General features: G+C 40.8%; 1 protein-coding gene across 1 annotated transcript in view; it reads right to left on the reverse strand.

Annotated features, from left to right (window-relative positions):
• Nucleotides 1-911: 911 nt before the first annotated feature.
• LOC110154573 (von Willebrand factor A domain-containing protein 5A-like) overlaps nt 912-13,864 on the reverse strand; it is a 23,384-nt gene continuing 10,431 nt past the window's right edge. The window contains exons 5-19 of the mRNA XM_055166967.1: nt 9,133-9,299; nt 8,365-8,479; nt 6,551-6,726; nt 6,380-6,468; nt 6,142-6,286; nt 5,639-5,718; nt 5,457-5,571; nt 4,869-5,027; nt 4,692-4,795; nt 3,853-4,073; nt 3,581-3,631; nt 3,356-3,382; nt 2,266-2,483; nt 1,591-1,714; nt 912-1,213 (exon numbers count right to left, since the gene is read on the reverse strand). Coding sequence (XP_055022942.1) covers nt 1,134-1,213; nt 1,591-1,714; nt 2,266-2,483; nt 3,356-3,382; nt 3,581-3,631; nt 3,853-4,073; nt 4,692-4,795; nt 4,869-5,027; nt 5,457-5,571; nt 5,639-5,718; nt 6,142-6,286; nt 6,380-6,468; nt 6,551-6,726; nt 8,365-8,479; nt 9,133-9,299 — 1,871 coding nt within the window. The 3' untranslated portion in view covers nt 912-1,133. The remainder of the gene's footprint in view (nt 1,214-1,590; nt 1,715-2,265; nt 2,484-3,355; nt 3,383-3,580; nt 3,632-3,852; nt 4,074-4,691; nt 4,796-4,868; nt 5,028-5,456; nt 5,572-5,638; nt 5,719-6,141; nt 6,287-6,379; nt 6,469-6,550; nt 6,727-8,364; nt 8,480-9,132; nt 9,300-13,864) is intronic.

The raw sequence follows: 13,864 nt of genomic DNA on the forward strand, positions 1-13,864 counted from the left end.
TAGGCCTGCTATTTTTGAAGACCTGTTTACTTTTTTTATGACAGTTGTAGGTTTGAAAAAGTAGACAACATTTTCGAGGCATTTATTAATTCATTTATGGGAGCATATAAAAGAAACATGTGCAAAGATGTAATGACACATTATACTTTATTGAAGGCACATTTGCAGAACACCTCCATTTTGAATTTTCCTTTCAATAAGCAGTTTAATAAACAAAATAGATCTAGAGTCCCAGTGCATCTTTCTGAACAGTGCACCCCAGCAGAGCATTGGCGGCTTCCAGTCTTTCAGTGCTGTTTTGTTTTGGACTAACATTAAAAAGGCTACAAAAATAAAATGTGAGTAGTAAATAGATAGTTTGGATAAAATAGCGAGAGCGGTTGAGGATTAAAACATGAAGAACAATACAAGAAAACACTACGTTATGGTCCCACCTCTGACAGAAATACAGCTGCTCTGACGGTTTACTGCAGGCTTCATGAAATCAGAGCCCGATCTCACGAGTCTGGGACGGATCCGTGTTACCGTAAAGTCAAGTAAATAGAAAGTGAAACTAAACCGGACACGTTTGAAATGCGTCTTTATACCGGTGATTACGGTCAGTCAGAGTCGTGCTCACGCAGATGCTCTAAGGTGAAGTCCACTGATGGACAATGAAGCCATAATAAACATGTGCTGACCTTGTTTTTCCTAGTTTTGGTCAGATTTTATTTCCTATCTTCCTGATTTGCTCTTCGGGGGTCAGACACATTCTGAAACAGGTCTAGTGTTGGTCTTCCCATTTTACCTAACTTCCAATAAACTTCACCCCATTTTTTTTAAACTGAGGTTTTGATGGGAACATATAGGCCTTATATTTTTGAAGACCTGTTTGCTTTTTATGTGACAGTTGTAGGTTTGAAAAAGTAGACAACATTTTAGAGACTTTTATTAATTCATTTATTGGAGCATACAAAAGAAACATGTGCAAAGAAAAAAAAAATACCCTATCACAACATGGTAACATGGCAGGAACATGGCTAACACTTGTATTAATGATGTAAAGACACATTGTACTTTATTTAAGGCACATTTGCAGAACACCTCAATTTTGCATTTTCCTTTAAATGAGCAGTTTAATAAACAAAGTAGATCTAGAGTCCCAGTGCATCTTTCTGAACAGTGCACCCCAGAAGAGCATTGGCAGCTTCCACACACTCACTCAGGCCTTGAGCTAGAGAAAAACAGACAGAAACTCAATGATAAACATTTAGTTCATTAAATAATGTATTATTTATGTACAGAAAGGCTGCACAATTTTAGAAAAAAAATTACTATCATTGCAATTAGATTTCAGTTTGGTTTTCTAATAAGGATTCATTCCAGAGTGTTTTGAACCACATAATAGATTCAACATTGTCACCACCATGATAGTAGAGATTTCAATCAGTGACCCAAAGCTCATCTGAAATCTGAAACCCATGGATATTAAAAGGAGGCAAGTCCCAATGTATCTCACCAAATCCTACAGCATTAGTGACAAGTGGTCATGCTGGTCAAAATAAACAGACACATGGTTATTAATTGTAATTGAATTTATTGAGAAATTACCGTTCTGTGAGCGCAGCCATGTCACAGCCTTCATGACCAACAGCTCCCACTCGTCCTTAGCATCAGCTTTCAGACCATGAAGCCAGACCAGAGCCAAAATGGTGGCCCACACTTCTTTCTTTACCTAAATAAGCGACACAAAGCAAAAAGAGGAATTTTTTCTGTAGAAAACTGTTCAGTAGAGTGAAAAAGAGCACCAGTTGTATTATATTTTGGTATCATTTTATAATAACTACATCTTAATTGGCCGAAATAAAGCATAAACAATGTCTTAAATAATGAGCAAATAGTTGATTAAGAATGATTCAGGCTTAGTAAATACTTAAGGGGTTAGAAGATAGGGTCAGGGTAATAATTAAGTCGTGACCAAGTTGGAACTATTAACTATTTGTCCATTGTGAATTAAGTCTTTGTTCATGCTTTATCAAGACACTTTAAGTGTTACCTATATTTTTTAATGAAATATTTATGAAGCATAACATATACATGATTACACTTTCTATGAATAATTATTTTCTGATTTTCTAAAATTAATGTGTGAAAATGACACCAGTACCTCCCCGCATCACTTAACCCTGAATGAAACAGTAAAATAAAATAAAAATAAATTGAACATTAATTGAATTATTTTGAGGAATAGATTACATGGAAATGAATCTTGACCTCCATACTCACCATTGCAGGCAGTTTGCTCTCCAGGTCTTGGCTGGTCTTGCTCAGGGCTTGGGCCAGAGCTGGTTCTAACTCCCAGCAGCCTGAAGCCTTCTGCAGGGACACCACCTGCAGCAGAGGGTCCCGCTGCACTTTGGGTGAGGGAGGCAAGTCAAACCCAAGATCATCTTCTGAAGACTCATCCTCATTCATCTCCACATCATCACACGTATTTAAAGCCCCTGCAAAACACAAAAGAGGACAGTTTGGACACTTTGGGTGCGTTCACATTTGCACACACAGCACATGAAACTAAACCAAACCCAGAAACAAATTTGGAAAAACATTATTTTATGTAGATTTCAAGTATTTATGGGACAACAGCAAAAAGGAGAAGAGGTTTAGTTGAAAATTTGGAAGTGACTCATTGTCATGAGTTTAATCTGCATTGTCATATGAATGCAGTTTCCTGGTATTTTTCTGTTCAAGTAGTTGTTTTTTTTGTGGACTCCCATGTAGATCGGCAAGACGTCTTTTCTCAACTACTGCACCCAGGGGAATCAAGGGGGGGACAAAGAGGTCTGTTGTTCTGGGCCCCAGGGTCTTAGGGGTCCAGAATTTTACCCTCTTCCTATTCATTTATATTAAAGAGGGGACATGTGAGGTGTCTTGCCCCAGGGCCCCAGATTTCTGTCGATGGGCCAGACTGTATTACTTCTTGCACATACATACTTGGTGGAGCTGTGAGAAAAATAGATCCCAGAACTAAAGAAGAAACAAAAAACAGAGCTAATTATAATAACAAAAAGCCTTCAGCCCTCATTGTGTTTGTGGGGTACATGCCACCATGAACATCTTGCCTCTCTTCTCCACCTACATCACCCCTCCTCCAATGTCAGTGTAAATATGATCTCATCTTTCAGCTCAGGTTTATTTAACACATTTTTTGACTGATGTGGCTTTGACAGACAGGTGCCCTTCAGAAATAACACCCGTTACAAAAAGACAAACAAAATAAAATGTTAAGAAGGAGCTAAAAAGACATTTTCTTAGATAGCGGCTTGATTTGCACATCATTATGTTATAACAAACTAAAAGTCGCAAAATCACTTACCATCAAAAGTTCCAGGAGGTACACTACCTGTGGAGGAAACAACAGAATATTACCTTATAAAAACCTTTCTTCATATTCAGATACTTATTTTTTTATTTTTACTTTTTTTAAACCGCTAATTTGAACTGACTGCACCTGTACTGTTGAGCATGTTTCAGTGGACAGCCCATATACATGTACCGCTTACATTACATTACTTCATTGTCAGTATTGGATTGTACTTACAAACCATCACTCCCATGGAAAACTTCTTTTTGAGGAACATGACTCTGGACACTGTGGGAGAGATTAATACAGGATTATGTACAGGACAGCTGAAACTAAAATAAATACTTTTTCGAGATTGTAATCATTGCAAATCAGAGTTGATGTTTGTCTGTCTTTACAGTTACAGTTTTGAGTATTGAGTATTGCCGGGTTACATGCACTGGCATCATGTTCATGTTAATATATAGTTTTTTTCAGTGAGGAAAATGTTGCTTAGTTTTGGGACTTGCTTGGTAAAGGGACATCTCTTCTCAGCAGAGGGCCTTGAATGGCTTCTCCGCTGGTTTTGTTCACGGCGATGAAGGCAGTGAAGGAGCTGCTGACTCCTGATTGGACGCTCAGATCAATGATTTTCTTCTTCACAGCGTCGTCTTTCTGTCCTCTAGCGCCCTCTTGCTCCTGCTCCAGAGATCGAATGAGAGAGCGTGCTGCCAGCCTGTGCACTGTGAGTCTGCACATAAACAGGAAACAGAAAACTACATTAAACAGACAAGTGCTGAGGTTAATGGTGAATTTATTTATCCTCCATAGAGGAAGTTCATTCTCTACATTTGACCAGTTCTTCAGTGCTGCTGTGGCACCCTGTTAGGAGTAGTGGGCAGCTGCCGTGCAGAGGTCAGGGACCCATCTCCAGATCTTGGTTTGGTCAGGACCACCTAGCTGGAGGATTTTGTCTAATGTGCATGTTTTGGGTTGAATTGTTTACAGGATTTATTATTATTCTTGGGTGGTTCATGTAATTCATGTGAGTGTAATTACATTTTTTAAATTTTAAATTAATTTCTCATATCCTAATTTGAGATACAATTCTTCACTGTGGCAGCAGATGTTTGTCAGACATTCTCTGTTGGCGCTTGATACACAAATGTTATTAAAATAATAGTGTAGTGTTTTGATTAAATGAAACTACACAATGTACAGCGTGGTTTTAAAAGCTGTTTAACAATGGGCTTTGCTGTGTTTGAACATATAACAATCTCTCTTGTGTTATATGTTATATAGTCCATCTCCAGCACTGCCAACTGTTCATGTTGAATTACCTTTAGACACACAGTGTGTTCACACTCACCCAGTGTCCTCCGCTGGTTTGAGGCTGAAGTTGAGCTTGTTCTCAGTGGGACGTCCTGCCAGGCTGTACTTGACAGTCACACAGCCCTCTGCTCCCTCTTTGCTCTAAAATACACCACAGCTTTTGGCCATTGCTCTAAACAGAAATGTACTGCCCCCTACAGCCCACAGTGAGCACCTGTCCAGTGAGTTGGGCGTACAGCAGTGACCGTTGTCCCTGGAAAATGGATGTGAGAGGTGGGGACAGCACAGAGGCAGACACCCCTTTGGGCAGGTCCCATTTCACAGAGATGTCCACCACTGCTGGCTGCATGGCGAAGCGCAAAGACTGGATCACCTGGAGAGAACACAGGGATTATAGAAGTTATCTGATCCATTTTAGGGTAGTTTTATATTAATCATACACAGAACTTTTCCAAACACTAATAGTCCCTTTACAACTGTGTATTTTTTATTCACTCCCAGTGCTCATTAGTGATAAGCTTTTCTACAGCCACAGCTGCCCTGGGGCAGCCTGATGGAACTGTGGTAACCAATCTGCACCTACGGCCCCGATCACCAACACTCACACCACACATATACATAAGAAATATGGATGAAGTGTCTTGCAAAAAGACACATCAACAGTGTGCACTAGTCAGAGCTGGCATCAAAATAATGCAACACAACAATAATAAATAACAATACTAAAAATCTGTCACAGTCACTGGTGGTGAACATCTTGAGTAAGCAGCAATCTCTATGAATCACAATTGTGATGTGTTACTTTGGGTTGCATCCTGTCATTTCCAGTGATGAACTGGGCGTGTCCTCCTCCTTCTTTGGCCAAACCCTTGATAAGAGCAGAACTGGCTCCTTCTCCAATCCCAAAAGAAAAACACCTGAGACATAAAGAGGTTTGATTCACACAATAAACAGGACACAAGTTCAGTCAATGCTGTATTTTACCTGTGAGAGCCTGCATTAGACTTGACCAGGTTGATGACTTCTTTGGTGTTTTCTACTTCTCCATCAGTGAAGACAAACAGCTACAGAGCACAGTTCAGACAGTTTTACATTTCATGCAGCAGTGACAGAGTAAATAAAGTAAAGACAGTAAATATCCCAGAAATAAGTCAAGTACAGGAACTTTAAACTTTGTATTATGTGTTGAAAGAAATAAAGGGTTTGTTCACACTGGTACAAAAAAGAAATTGGGACTAAATAGCACTAAATCTGAATTTAATACTTGACTAGACCAGGACTAAACCACGAAGTACATCAGGACGAAACTGGTCTGAAACCAGGACAATCAAATGTAAAATATATATCTGAAATAAGTCAAATCTGCCCTCTACCTCTGCATTCATGCACACCACATCCAAATTGGGAATAAACCCAGCCTTAAACCTGGACTAGACCTGAACCACTGCAGGCTAATCTGAACAGACACACAGATCATCTGAATGTACCTGTCTGGGCTGGTTGGGGATGCAGCCCTGACTGTAAATGCGTTTTAGAGGAGCCAGAATCTCAGTTCCTCCCAGGTTAGCCTCCATCTTTTCCACCTTTTTCAGAGCCTCCTCCATTGTCTTTTGGCTGTACTCCACACTCTCCCTGTAAAAAAAGACACAGCCAAACCATCTTTAGATGTGTGTCTCGGGGATTTGTGCAGAGATTGCAATACTGTGATTTTTAAAAATAATTTACAGAAAGATTTGTTCAAAAGTGGATCCAAAACTGTAGATGTTAAAGTAGCAGCCCATGGGTAAGCTCTTGAGCAGCAGCAGCAGAGTGTCCTGAGAACATAAAACTATAGTGAGAGAAAAGCTGAACTATAACAGTTTGCTCTTGTATACAGCCTATGTACGCACTGCATACCCGTGCACTGGCAATCCGACTCCCTGACTCTCTTCTGTGGCCCATAGAACAGTCCATACTTCCAGATCGATCCAATAGAAACACAAACTCTCCAGAGGAAGACACAGATGACATAATGTCTTTGGGGAACTCCGGGTACAGGCTCAGCATCAGGGCTGGGTCTCCCATTATAGAGCCTGAAAACAACAGGCAGCTGTTACTATTATATTTGTACATTAAAGGTTGTATGGAGGATTTTTTTTGTTTCAAATTGTCAATGATAGCATTATAGAGGTGCAGTAGCCTTGTAATTATGATGACCAAAGAAAAGAGAATAAAAATTTATCAACTCTGGACGTGGTGGGGCTAAACATTTGCCAATAGATAACGACATTGCCTCGTTATCTGTTAGCTGACAGGCTGTCAATCAAACTCCCTACGTTTCTAGCATAACTGACTTGCCTGCGCGCTGCCGTTACGTGGTTTACGTACGCCTGTCACGCAGTCCACAGACGCAAGACGCAAGACGCACAGACGCTGTTTACTCCACCAACGCAACAGTTCTTAGCGGCTTTTTTTTACCTATATCTTCCTCGCAGTTAGCACAAAGTTTGTTGCAATGGCAGACAAGAATCCAGGAGCAGTTAGCCGCAAAAGAAAGTCCGTTTTTGAGGTCACTGAAAGAAGAAGACAAGGGGAAAAGCAGCGAAGCCAAACTAAGGTGATTCTTGGAGATTCATTCCAGCGATGACGCAACTGAAGCAGACGCAGGGTCTAAAGACTGACGCACTGGTCGCCAAATTACTCCTGGACAGGTCACTTCTGCTTATTATGAAAACTTACTTTATTTCCAAGAGCTAGACAAACGTTTTTCAGGACACGAAAGCGATATCCTATGTCTGAAAACGTAATTTTCAAGGCAAAGAAAGAGTCCGCTTGCTGCTGCGTGTTGTAGCTAGTTCATTCACACTGAATCTCCGCGCACCCTTCTCTGCACCCCTTTCCTGCTCCTGTCCCCGCTGCCCGTTCCGCTCTTCCCCCTGCTCCTCACTTCTCCGGGCACGGAATCTCCGCGCACCGCTCCCCTCTCCTCTCTCCTCTCTCCTGCTCCCTGCTCCTCTCTCGTCCTGTCCGCCGCTCCTCACTTCTCCGCCTTGCCTAACCAACACTGTAGTTAGTTGTTTACAAGTCATGTGCAGGGGGGGTGGTTTCACGCATGCGCAACATTTGAAAAAGGACAGTCGCTGGATTTCTCGTTCCTTGGAAAATCCTCTATACAACCTTTAATTCACACTGTCAAAGTGTGCGTGATGAATACACACAAATTGAAACACTGCTTTCCTCACAGTTTCACAGTTAAAGTAGATGAGGTGTATTACTAAGTGTCTGAATATGTGAAGAAAGGGTAACAGGCTAAAACACAAAAAATAACGCCACAAGAGAAATGAAAACAAAGATTGAATTCAAAAGAGTAAAACACAAATTTTAAAGCAGACAATAATTTAAACTAATTCACAAAGTCTATACTGCAAATGTGAATTGAACTGATGAATTAGAATTTACAGCAGTCTATGCATACAGACTTGTAATAAGTGTTATAAACTTTGACAATTTCATAGACCAACTGGAACCATTATAAAATTTTGATAAAAATTCACTTGTTGGAGAATCAGTGTTCTATCATTTACTGAACATAACACTTTCACATCACAGCTCTACACATGCTTAAATTAATAAATAAAAATAAATAAAACAAAAATACAAGTCAGACTCAACTGCAAACCTTTCTTTTACCCCTAGATGGCAGTAGACCACACAGAGTAGCGAGTGCTCACCAGGTTTGGCTGAGGCCTGTCCTGCCTCCACCACAGCTGAGGGCTGGTGACTGTCTTTGTAATAAATGAGCAGCTCCACGTCTCGGTCAAACTTGTGTCCTGCTGCCAGTTTCACCTACCGACAAACAAAATGTGGTTAATGCAGTTTATAGTGTAATATTTGTGTAGCTCTAATAGGGTTTAAATGATATATAAATATAAATAAATTATATATATATATATATATATATATATATATATATATATACATATACATATATACACACACACACACACATATATTACAGCCCCAAGTGCTCCCATCACCACACGCACCACTGATGCCTTCACTTTCCTGGCTTTCTCCAGCTCCTCCTTGAGCCCCTGGTATTTTTCTAGTTTCTCGTGTTCCTTTTTCCTGATATATATGTGTGTTTGTGTGTGTGTGTGTTTACATCATTAGTGTTCTGCCCTATTTCATTCATACTAATTAATTACTAATATTATTTGCTTGTTTTGTCTTTGTAGGGGATCGGATTGGTGCAGCATCTGCACTGATGTGGTCCCTGTATCGGAGCGTTGTGGTGAAGAAGGAACTGAGTCCCAAGGCAAAGCTCTTGATTCACCGGTCAATCTACAATCTTCTGTTTCCTATGGTCAAGTGCTTTGGGTAATGACCAAAAGGACAAGATTGCTGTTACAAGCGGATATGAATATTTTGATCACACAGATGAGCTATTGTTGAAGTAGTCATTTCTACAGTGGATAGACAACATCAGCGTTGTTTACCGATGCCTTAGTTTGATCTTGGTTGAGGTACTCCACCGGGTCCATGGTGCAGCTGGACTCTATACTGGAGACTGACCGCGGTGACTCGACTCGGGCCGAAAAGGTCAGATCATAGGGCACCAGAGAAGATGGGAGTGATGTCAATTTCACACTGCTGCTTTCTGTTCCTGTAAAAACACATGATCTATAATCATCATCCATGCACCAGGGCTGAACCAGTTTGGAAACATGCTTAACTGCATTTCTGGTCTGAAGAAGACTAAGCTACAGGGTTTGTAGGTTTGATTACAACTATTACAACAACATGCTTAGATGTGTGAAGAATCCCTCAGTCGTTGAGGTAGAATCCATGTTGAGGAGAAAATTCAGTTTGTTGACTGGACCAAAGTTAGTTTGCTTGAAAATGTTTTGCAGCTCATCCAAGCTGCTAAGAAGATAAGAAAGAGAATCTTTCTCTAAACAGAAATGGAGGCTTCAGACACCATCTATCTCCTATTTACAACTCCATCCTCAAACCTAATTCAAAACAAACAAGAGAACAACAGATGTAGCCAGGTCAGGTCCAGAGGTGAGGGGGCACCCATTATGGCCCTGAATTATTATGCTAATTAGACCCCACACTCCATTACAGGTCAATAGACCTAACTAACTAAGAGAAACTGTAAACAAGTAGGTGTGTTAGTTTCAGAGTAGTTCGTTAGCTCCTTCCTGCAGACAGATATAAGGAAGTGACCACCAGCGTCTGACCAGAACTGAAGAAGCAGCTTGGATGAGCTGTGAAACATCTTCAACCAAACTAACTTTGGTCCAGTCGACAAACAGAATTTTCTCCTCAACATTCTTAGATGTGTTTGAATGGTCTTGAGACTGACTGGCTGACATGCTGAGCAGTTTTTTAACATTTAAAAATTTTATCTTAATTTTTTTACTTAACATTTAGGGATTTTGCCAAATTCCAGCATGCGCAGTTCAAAGTACATTCATAATCTCAGATAAACTTTGGTGTCATTTATTTTGCAGTGTTTTCATCTTTCCCATTAGAGTTTGTAAATCATAAATTTATTTTGTTTTTGGAACCAGCCTCAGAGCAGTCTGACCTGCAGGTTGGTATCGAGGGTTGAGGACAGCAGGAAGACAAAATCTCAGAGCTTCATCGGCCTGCACATCCAGCTCAGTGACATACTCCAGCCTGATGGAGGCGCTCTCTCCAGGGGGCAGACTGCCAACACTCATAGAGAATATATCTGGACTCTGGTCGCTCTCCTCCAATAGAAAGGCCTGTTGACCGGAGCTCAGAGCATCATCATACTCCTCACGAGCCTGGAACAGGTAGTGTTGAAAATGAATGTTGGAAATGAGTTAGATTATTTTACAGTTACTTTACATGTTGAATGCAAAGGTCAGGAAACCATGTTTCTTTTGGCTCCATAGACTCTCTAAGATTGGCTCCTGCTGTAGTAGTTTCACGTGGCTAGGCTTTGTCAGCCTAGTTAATTAAAGTAATTTAGAACCAAAATAATAACTACAATAATAACACATTTTTAATTAGTTAAAAAGAAATAATGACTACATTGCTGTTCCTATCATAAAGACCTACAAGTTCTTGGTGATGAAGCAGTAACCTGTTTTGTTCACAGCACTGCATGATACATTACTTGTCAGAACTGTTTGCCTGTTGTGTTTCACATGCACCTTCATTTCTTTTGGACGTACCTGTTTCTTCTCTTTCACCTCAGCCACGATAAGAGTCTCTCCAACTTTAGCACTGAAATGGCAGACGGCTGCTTCACTGGGCATGGGAAAAACGAACACCACCTCGATGGGTTTCTCCTCTTTGTTTTTGTAGAGCAGCGTTGACACCACTGTGGCGACATGGTCCTTCACATCCACCTGAACATCCACACTCTGCAGAGGCACTGACACAAAACAACACAACTGACATTAGGACATGTTCAAAGCCAGGCTATGTCCAAGTGACTCTCACTTTTAATGTTAGGTTATTTGATTACTACAGTTTTTGTAGATATTACATTTAGGCCTGTCACTGCAAGGGCTGTGGTTGATTAATTAAATAAGAATCCCGAGAAACTATCCCATGATCCCAAGAAATCATCACCTGAACCCTTAAAAATTGGGCGTCCGGGTTTTTTTTTTTTTTTTTTTTTTTTGAAGAGATGCAAATGTCCGGGTTTTCAGCACTGTTCATTTTGGGGGCATTAAACTGAGCGTCTCTCGTAGCGTCTGTGACTCAGAAGGAGCGAGACACAAAACAGTCGGTCAGTCTGCAACATACCGAAGCACAAATGCGCATTTAACAATGACTTGTACAAGAACTTCTCCGTTTTCCGTCCCGGTCGGGACAAGTGGGAGGCCATGTGCAGAGGTTGTGAGGTGAGAGGACAGTGTCCCTCGTTTATCGTGGGGTTAAGTTCTAAAAATAACCTGCGATAGGTGAAATCCACGAAGTAGTCAACTTTATACACTTTTCTCAGACTGGACAGGTGCAACCCTTTTTACTTCCTGCTTTAAACTTATTCCTGCTGTGGTCATGTTATTTTCCTCCTTCTTTATGTAACGAACTGAAGATTCATTTATTTCGTAATGGAGCCCAACAGAGCAGCGTCCTGCACGGTTAATTTTTGGAGACCCCTGAACTACGGGACCACACCTGCCCATTAACCCGAGATTATATCAAACATTTGCGCTGCCTACGCCACAGACTGAACCAAGACTAAACCAGGACTAACCCAGGACTGATTCCAGGACTGAAGAGGAGGACTAATCCACGACTGAACGAGGACTAAAACAGGACTAAACCAGAACTGAAACAGGACTCAGTGTCAGGACGGGCTCGGAGGTGACCGCAGGAGAAAGGATCGGCTCAGCTCCGTACCTCACGGAGTTAAACGGGGCAATTGCCCGATCGCGCTTTGCGGACAAACTGCTCTGCATTCTCTCTCTTAAATCCAAGATTAGTCCTGGTTTAAACCTGGTTTAGTCCTGACCCACCTGTGTGTAATTACTACCCGCCTGTAATACACAATACGGTTCATACGATGTAAAAAAAAAACAAAAACAAACAAACAAACAAACAAACAAAAAAACAAGGTGTCCGGGCCGCGAAGAAACGCCCATTTATGTTTCACAGACCGACAATGTTGGGCGCGTGTGGGGAGAAGAAGACGAATGCTTGGGCACACCGTGCACTGGGTGATCAAAGCAGGGCCAACAATCACAATGCCCCTGCACAGTTGGCCACCGCCAGCCGTTCCTATGACGCCACAGCACAGGAGAGTTTGTATGACCGTGAGTCATTGAGACTGTGCAGCTATGGGAGTCGAGTCTGTAGCGATGATGAACAGGCAACTGTACAACTGTAGTTTAAGATGCACATTAAATGTATTAAATTTGGAACACAGTCGGTACTTGGGCATTTTATACTCTCCCAAGAACAGAGAGGTTTAGACCGTGATGAAGTTAGTTTCACGTCAGACGTTAGATATTCAGTGACGCGTCAACAGCGGAGATGTTCATTGCCTGTGCGCCGCTTGCTCGATCACGGTGCGGGGAACTGTACACCAAAGCTCCGCTGAGTCCGCGGGTTAGGGACCGTCAATAAATTACCATTGCATTGAATGGAGTCTGCTAAAATATATATATAAAGAAATAAAAAGGAGATTGATAAAAAAATAAAAAAGGGATTTATGAAACATTTGTTATTTTTATGTATTTTGAGGGTTAATTAGTTAATACATTTTAAAATATCTTCCAGGTCAATTAATCTAAAAACACCAAACCAAGTTGTTATAGTAGTCCTACTCCGCATGTATCACGCACACCTTCTGGTTTTCCGAATGAACCCTTTGTGAAATTTTTAGGAATTTTTCCCTTAAAAATCTGTCATTTGTTTTCAATAGCTTCTAAGGCAGATGACCTACCAACTCCAAACCAAGTTATTATAGTAGTCCTCCTCCTCAGGTATCACGCACACCTTTTGGTTTTCCAAATTAACCCTTTGTGGGATTTTTAGTTTGGAGTTGGTAGGTCATCTACCTTAGAAGCTATTGAAAAAAAATCACAGATTTCCAAGGAAAAAAATTCCAAAAAATCCCACAAAGGGTTAATTTGGAAAACCAAAAGGTGTGCGTGATACCTGAGGAGTTGGACTACTATAATAACTTGGTTTGGCATTTTTAGATTGATTGACCTGGAAGATATTGAAAAAATGCATTAACTAATTAACCCTCAAAATACATAAAAATAACAAATATTTTATAAAACATACATGCACAATCCCTTTTTTGTTTCTTTTTATTTGATTCCCTTTTTTCTTTTTTCTTATTTAATTTATTTTATTATTATTATTATTTTTTAGCAGACTCCATTCAATGCAATGGTAATTTATTGGCGGTCCCTAACCCGCGGACTCAGCGGAGCTTTGGTGTAACAGTTCCCCGCACCGTGATGGGAGCAAGCGGGGCACAGGCAATGAACATCTCCGCTGTTGATGCGTAACTGAATATCTAACGTCTGACGTAAAACTAACTTCACCACGATGAGGTTTTAGGAAAAAACAGAAGCATAGGAACAGACAAACTAGCGATGAGGATTCTTTTGCCAATAGCACCCTGGTTGCTCGGGATTTTCTCTACCAGTCTAATGTACAAAATGCTCCAATTTTTCCCCCTTGTTGCCAGTATTTAATGTTTATACCTAACTGAACAATCCTTTC

This window comes from Boleophthalmus pectinirostris, unplaced genomic scaffold, assembly GCF_026225935.1.
Source record: "Boleophthalmus pectinirostris isolate CB_2022bp ecotype Guang Dong unplaced genomic scaffold, ASM2622593v1 HiC_scaffold_9, whole genome shotgun sequence".
In the NCBI taxonomy this organism is placed as follows: domain Eukaryota; kingdom Metazoa; phylum Chordata; class Actinopteri; order Gobiiformes; family Gobiidae; genus Boleophthalmus; species Boleophthalmus pectinirostris.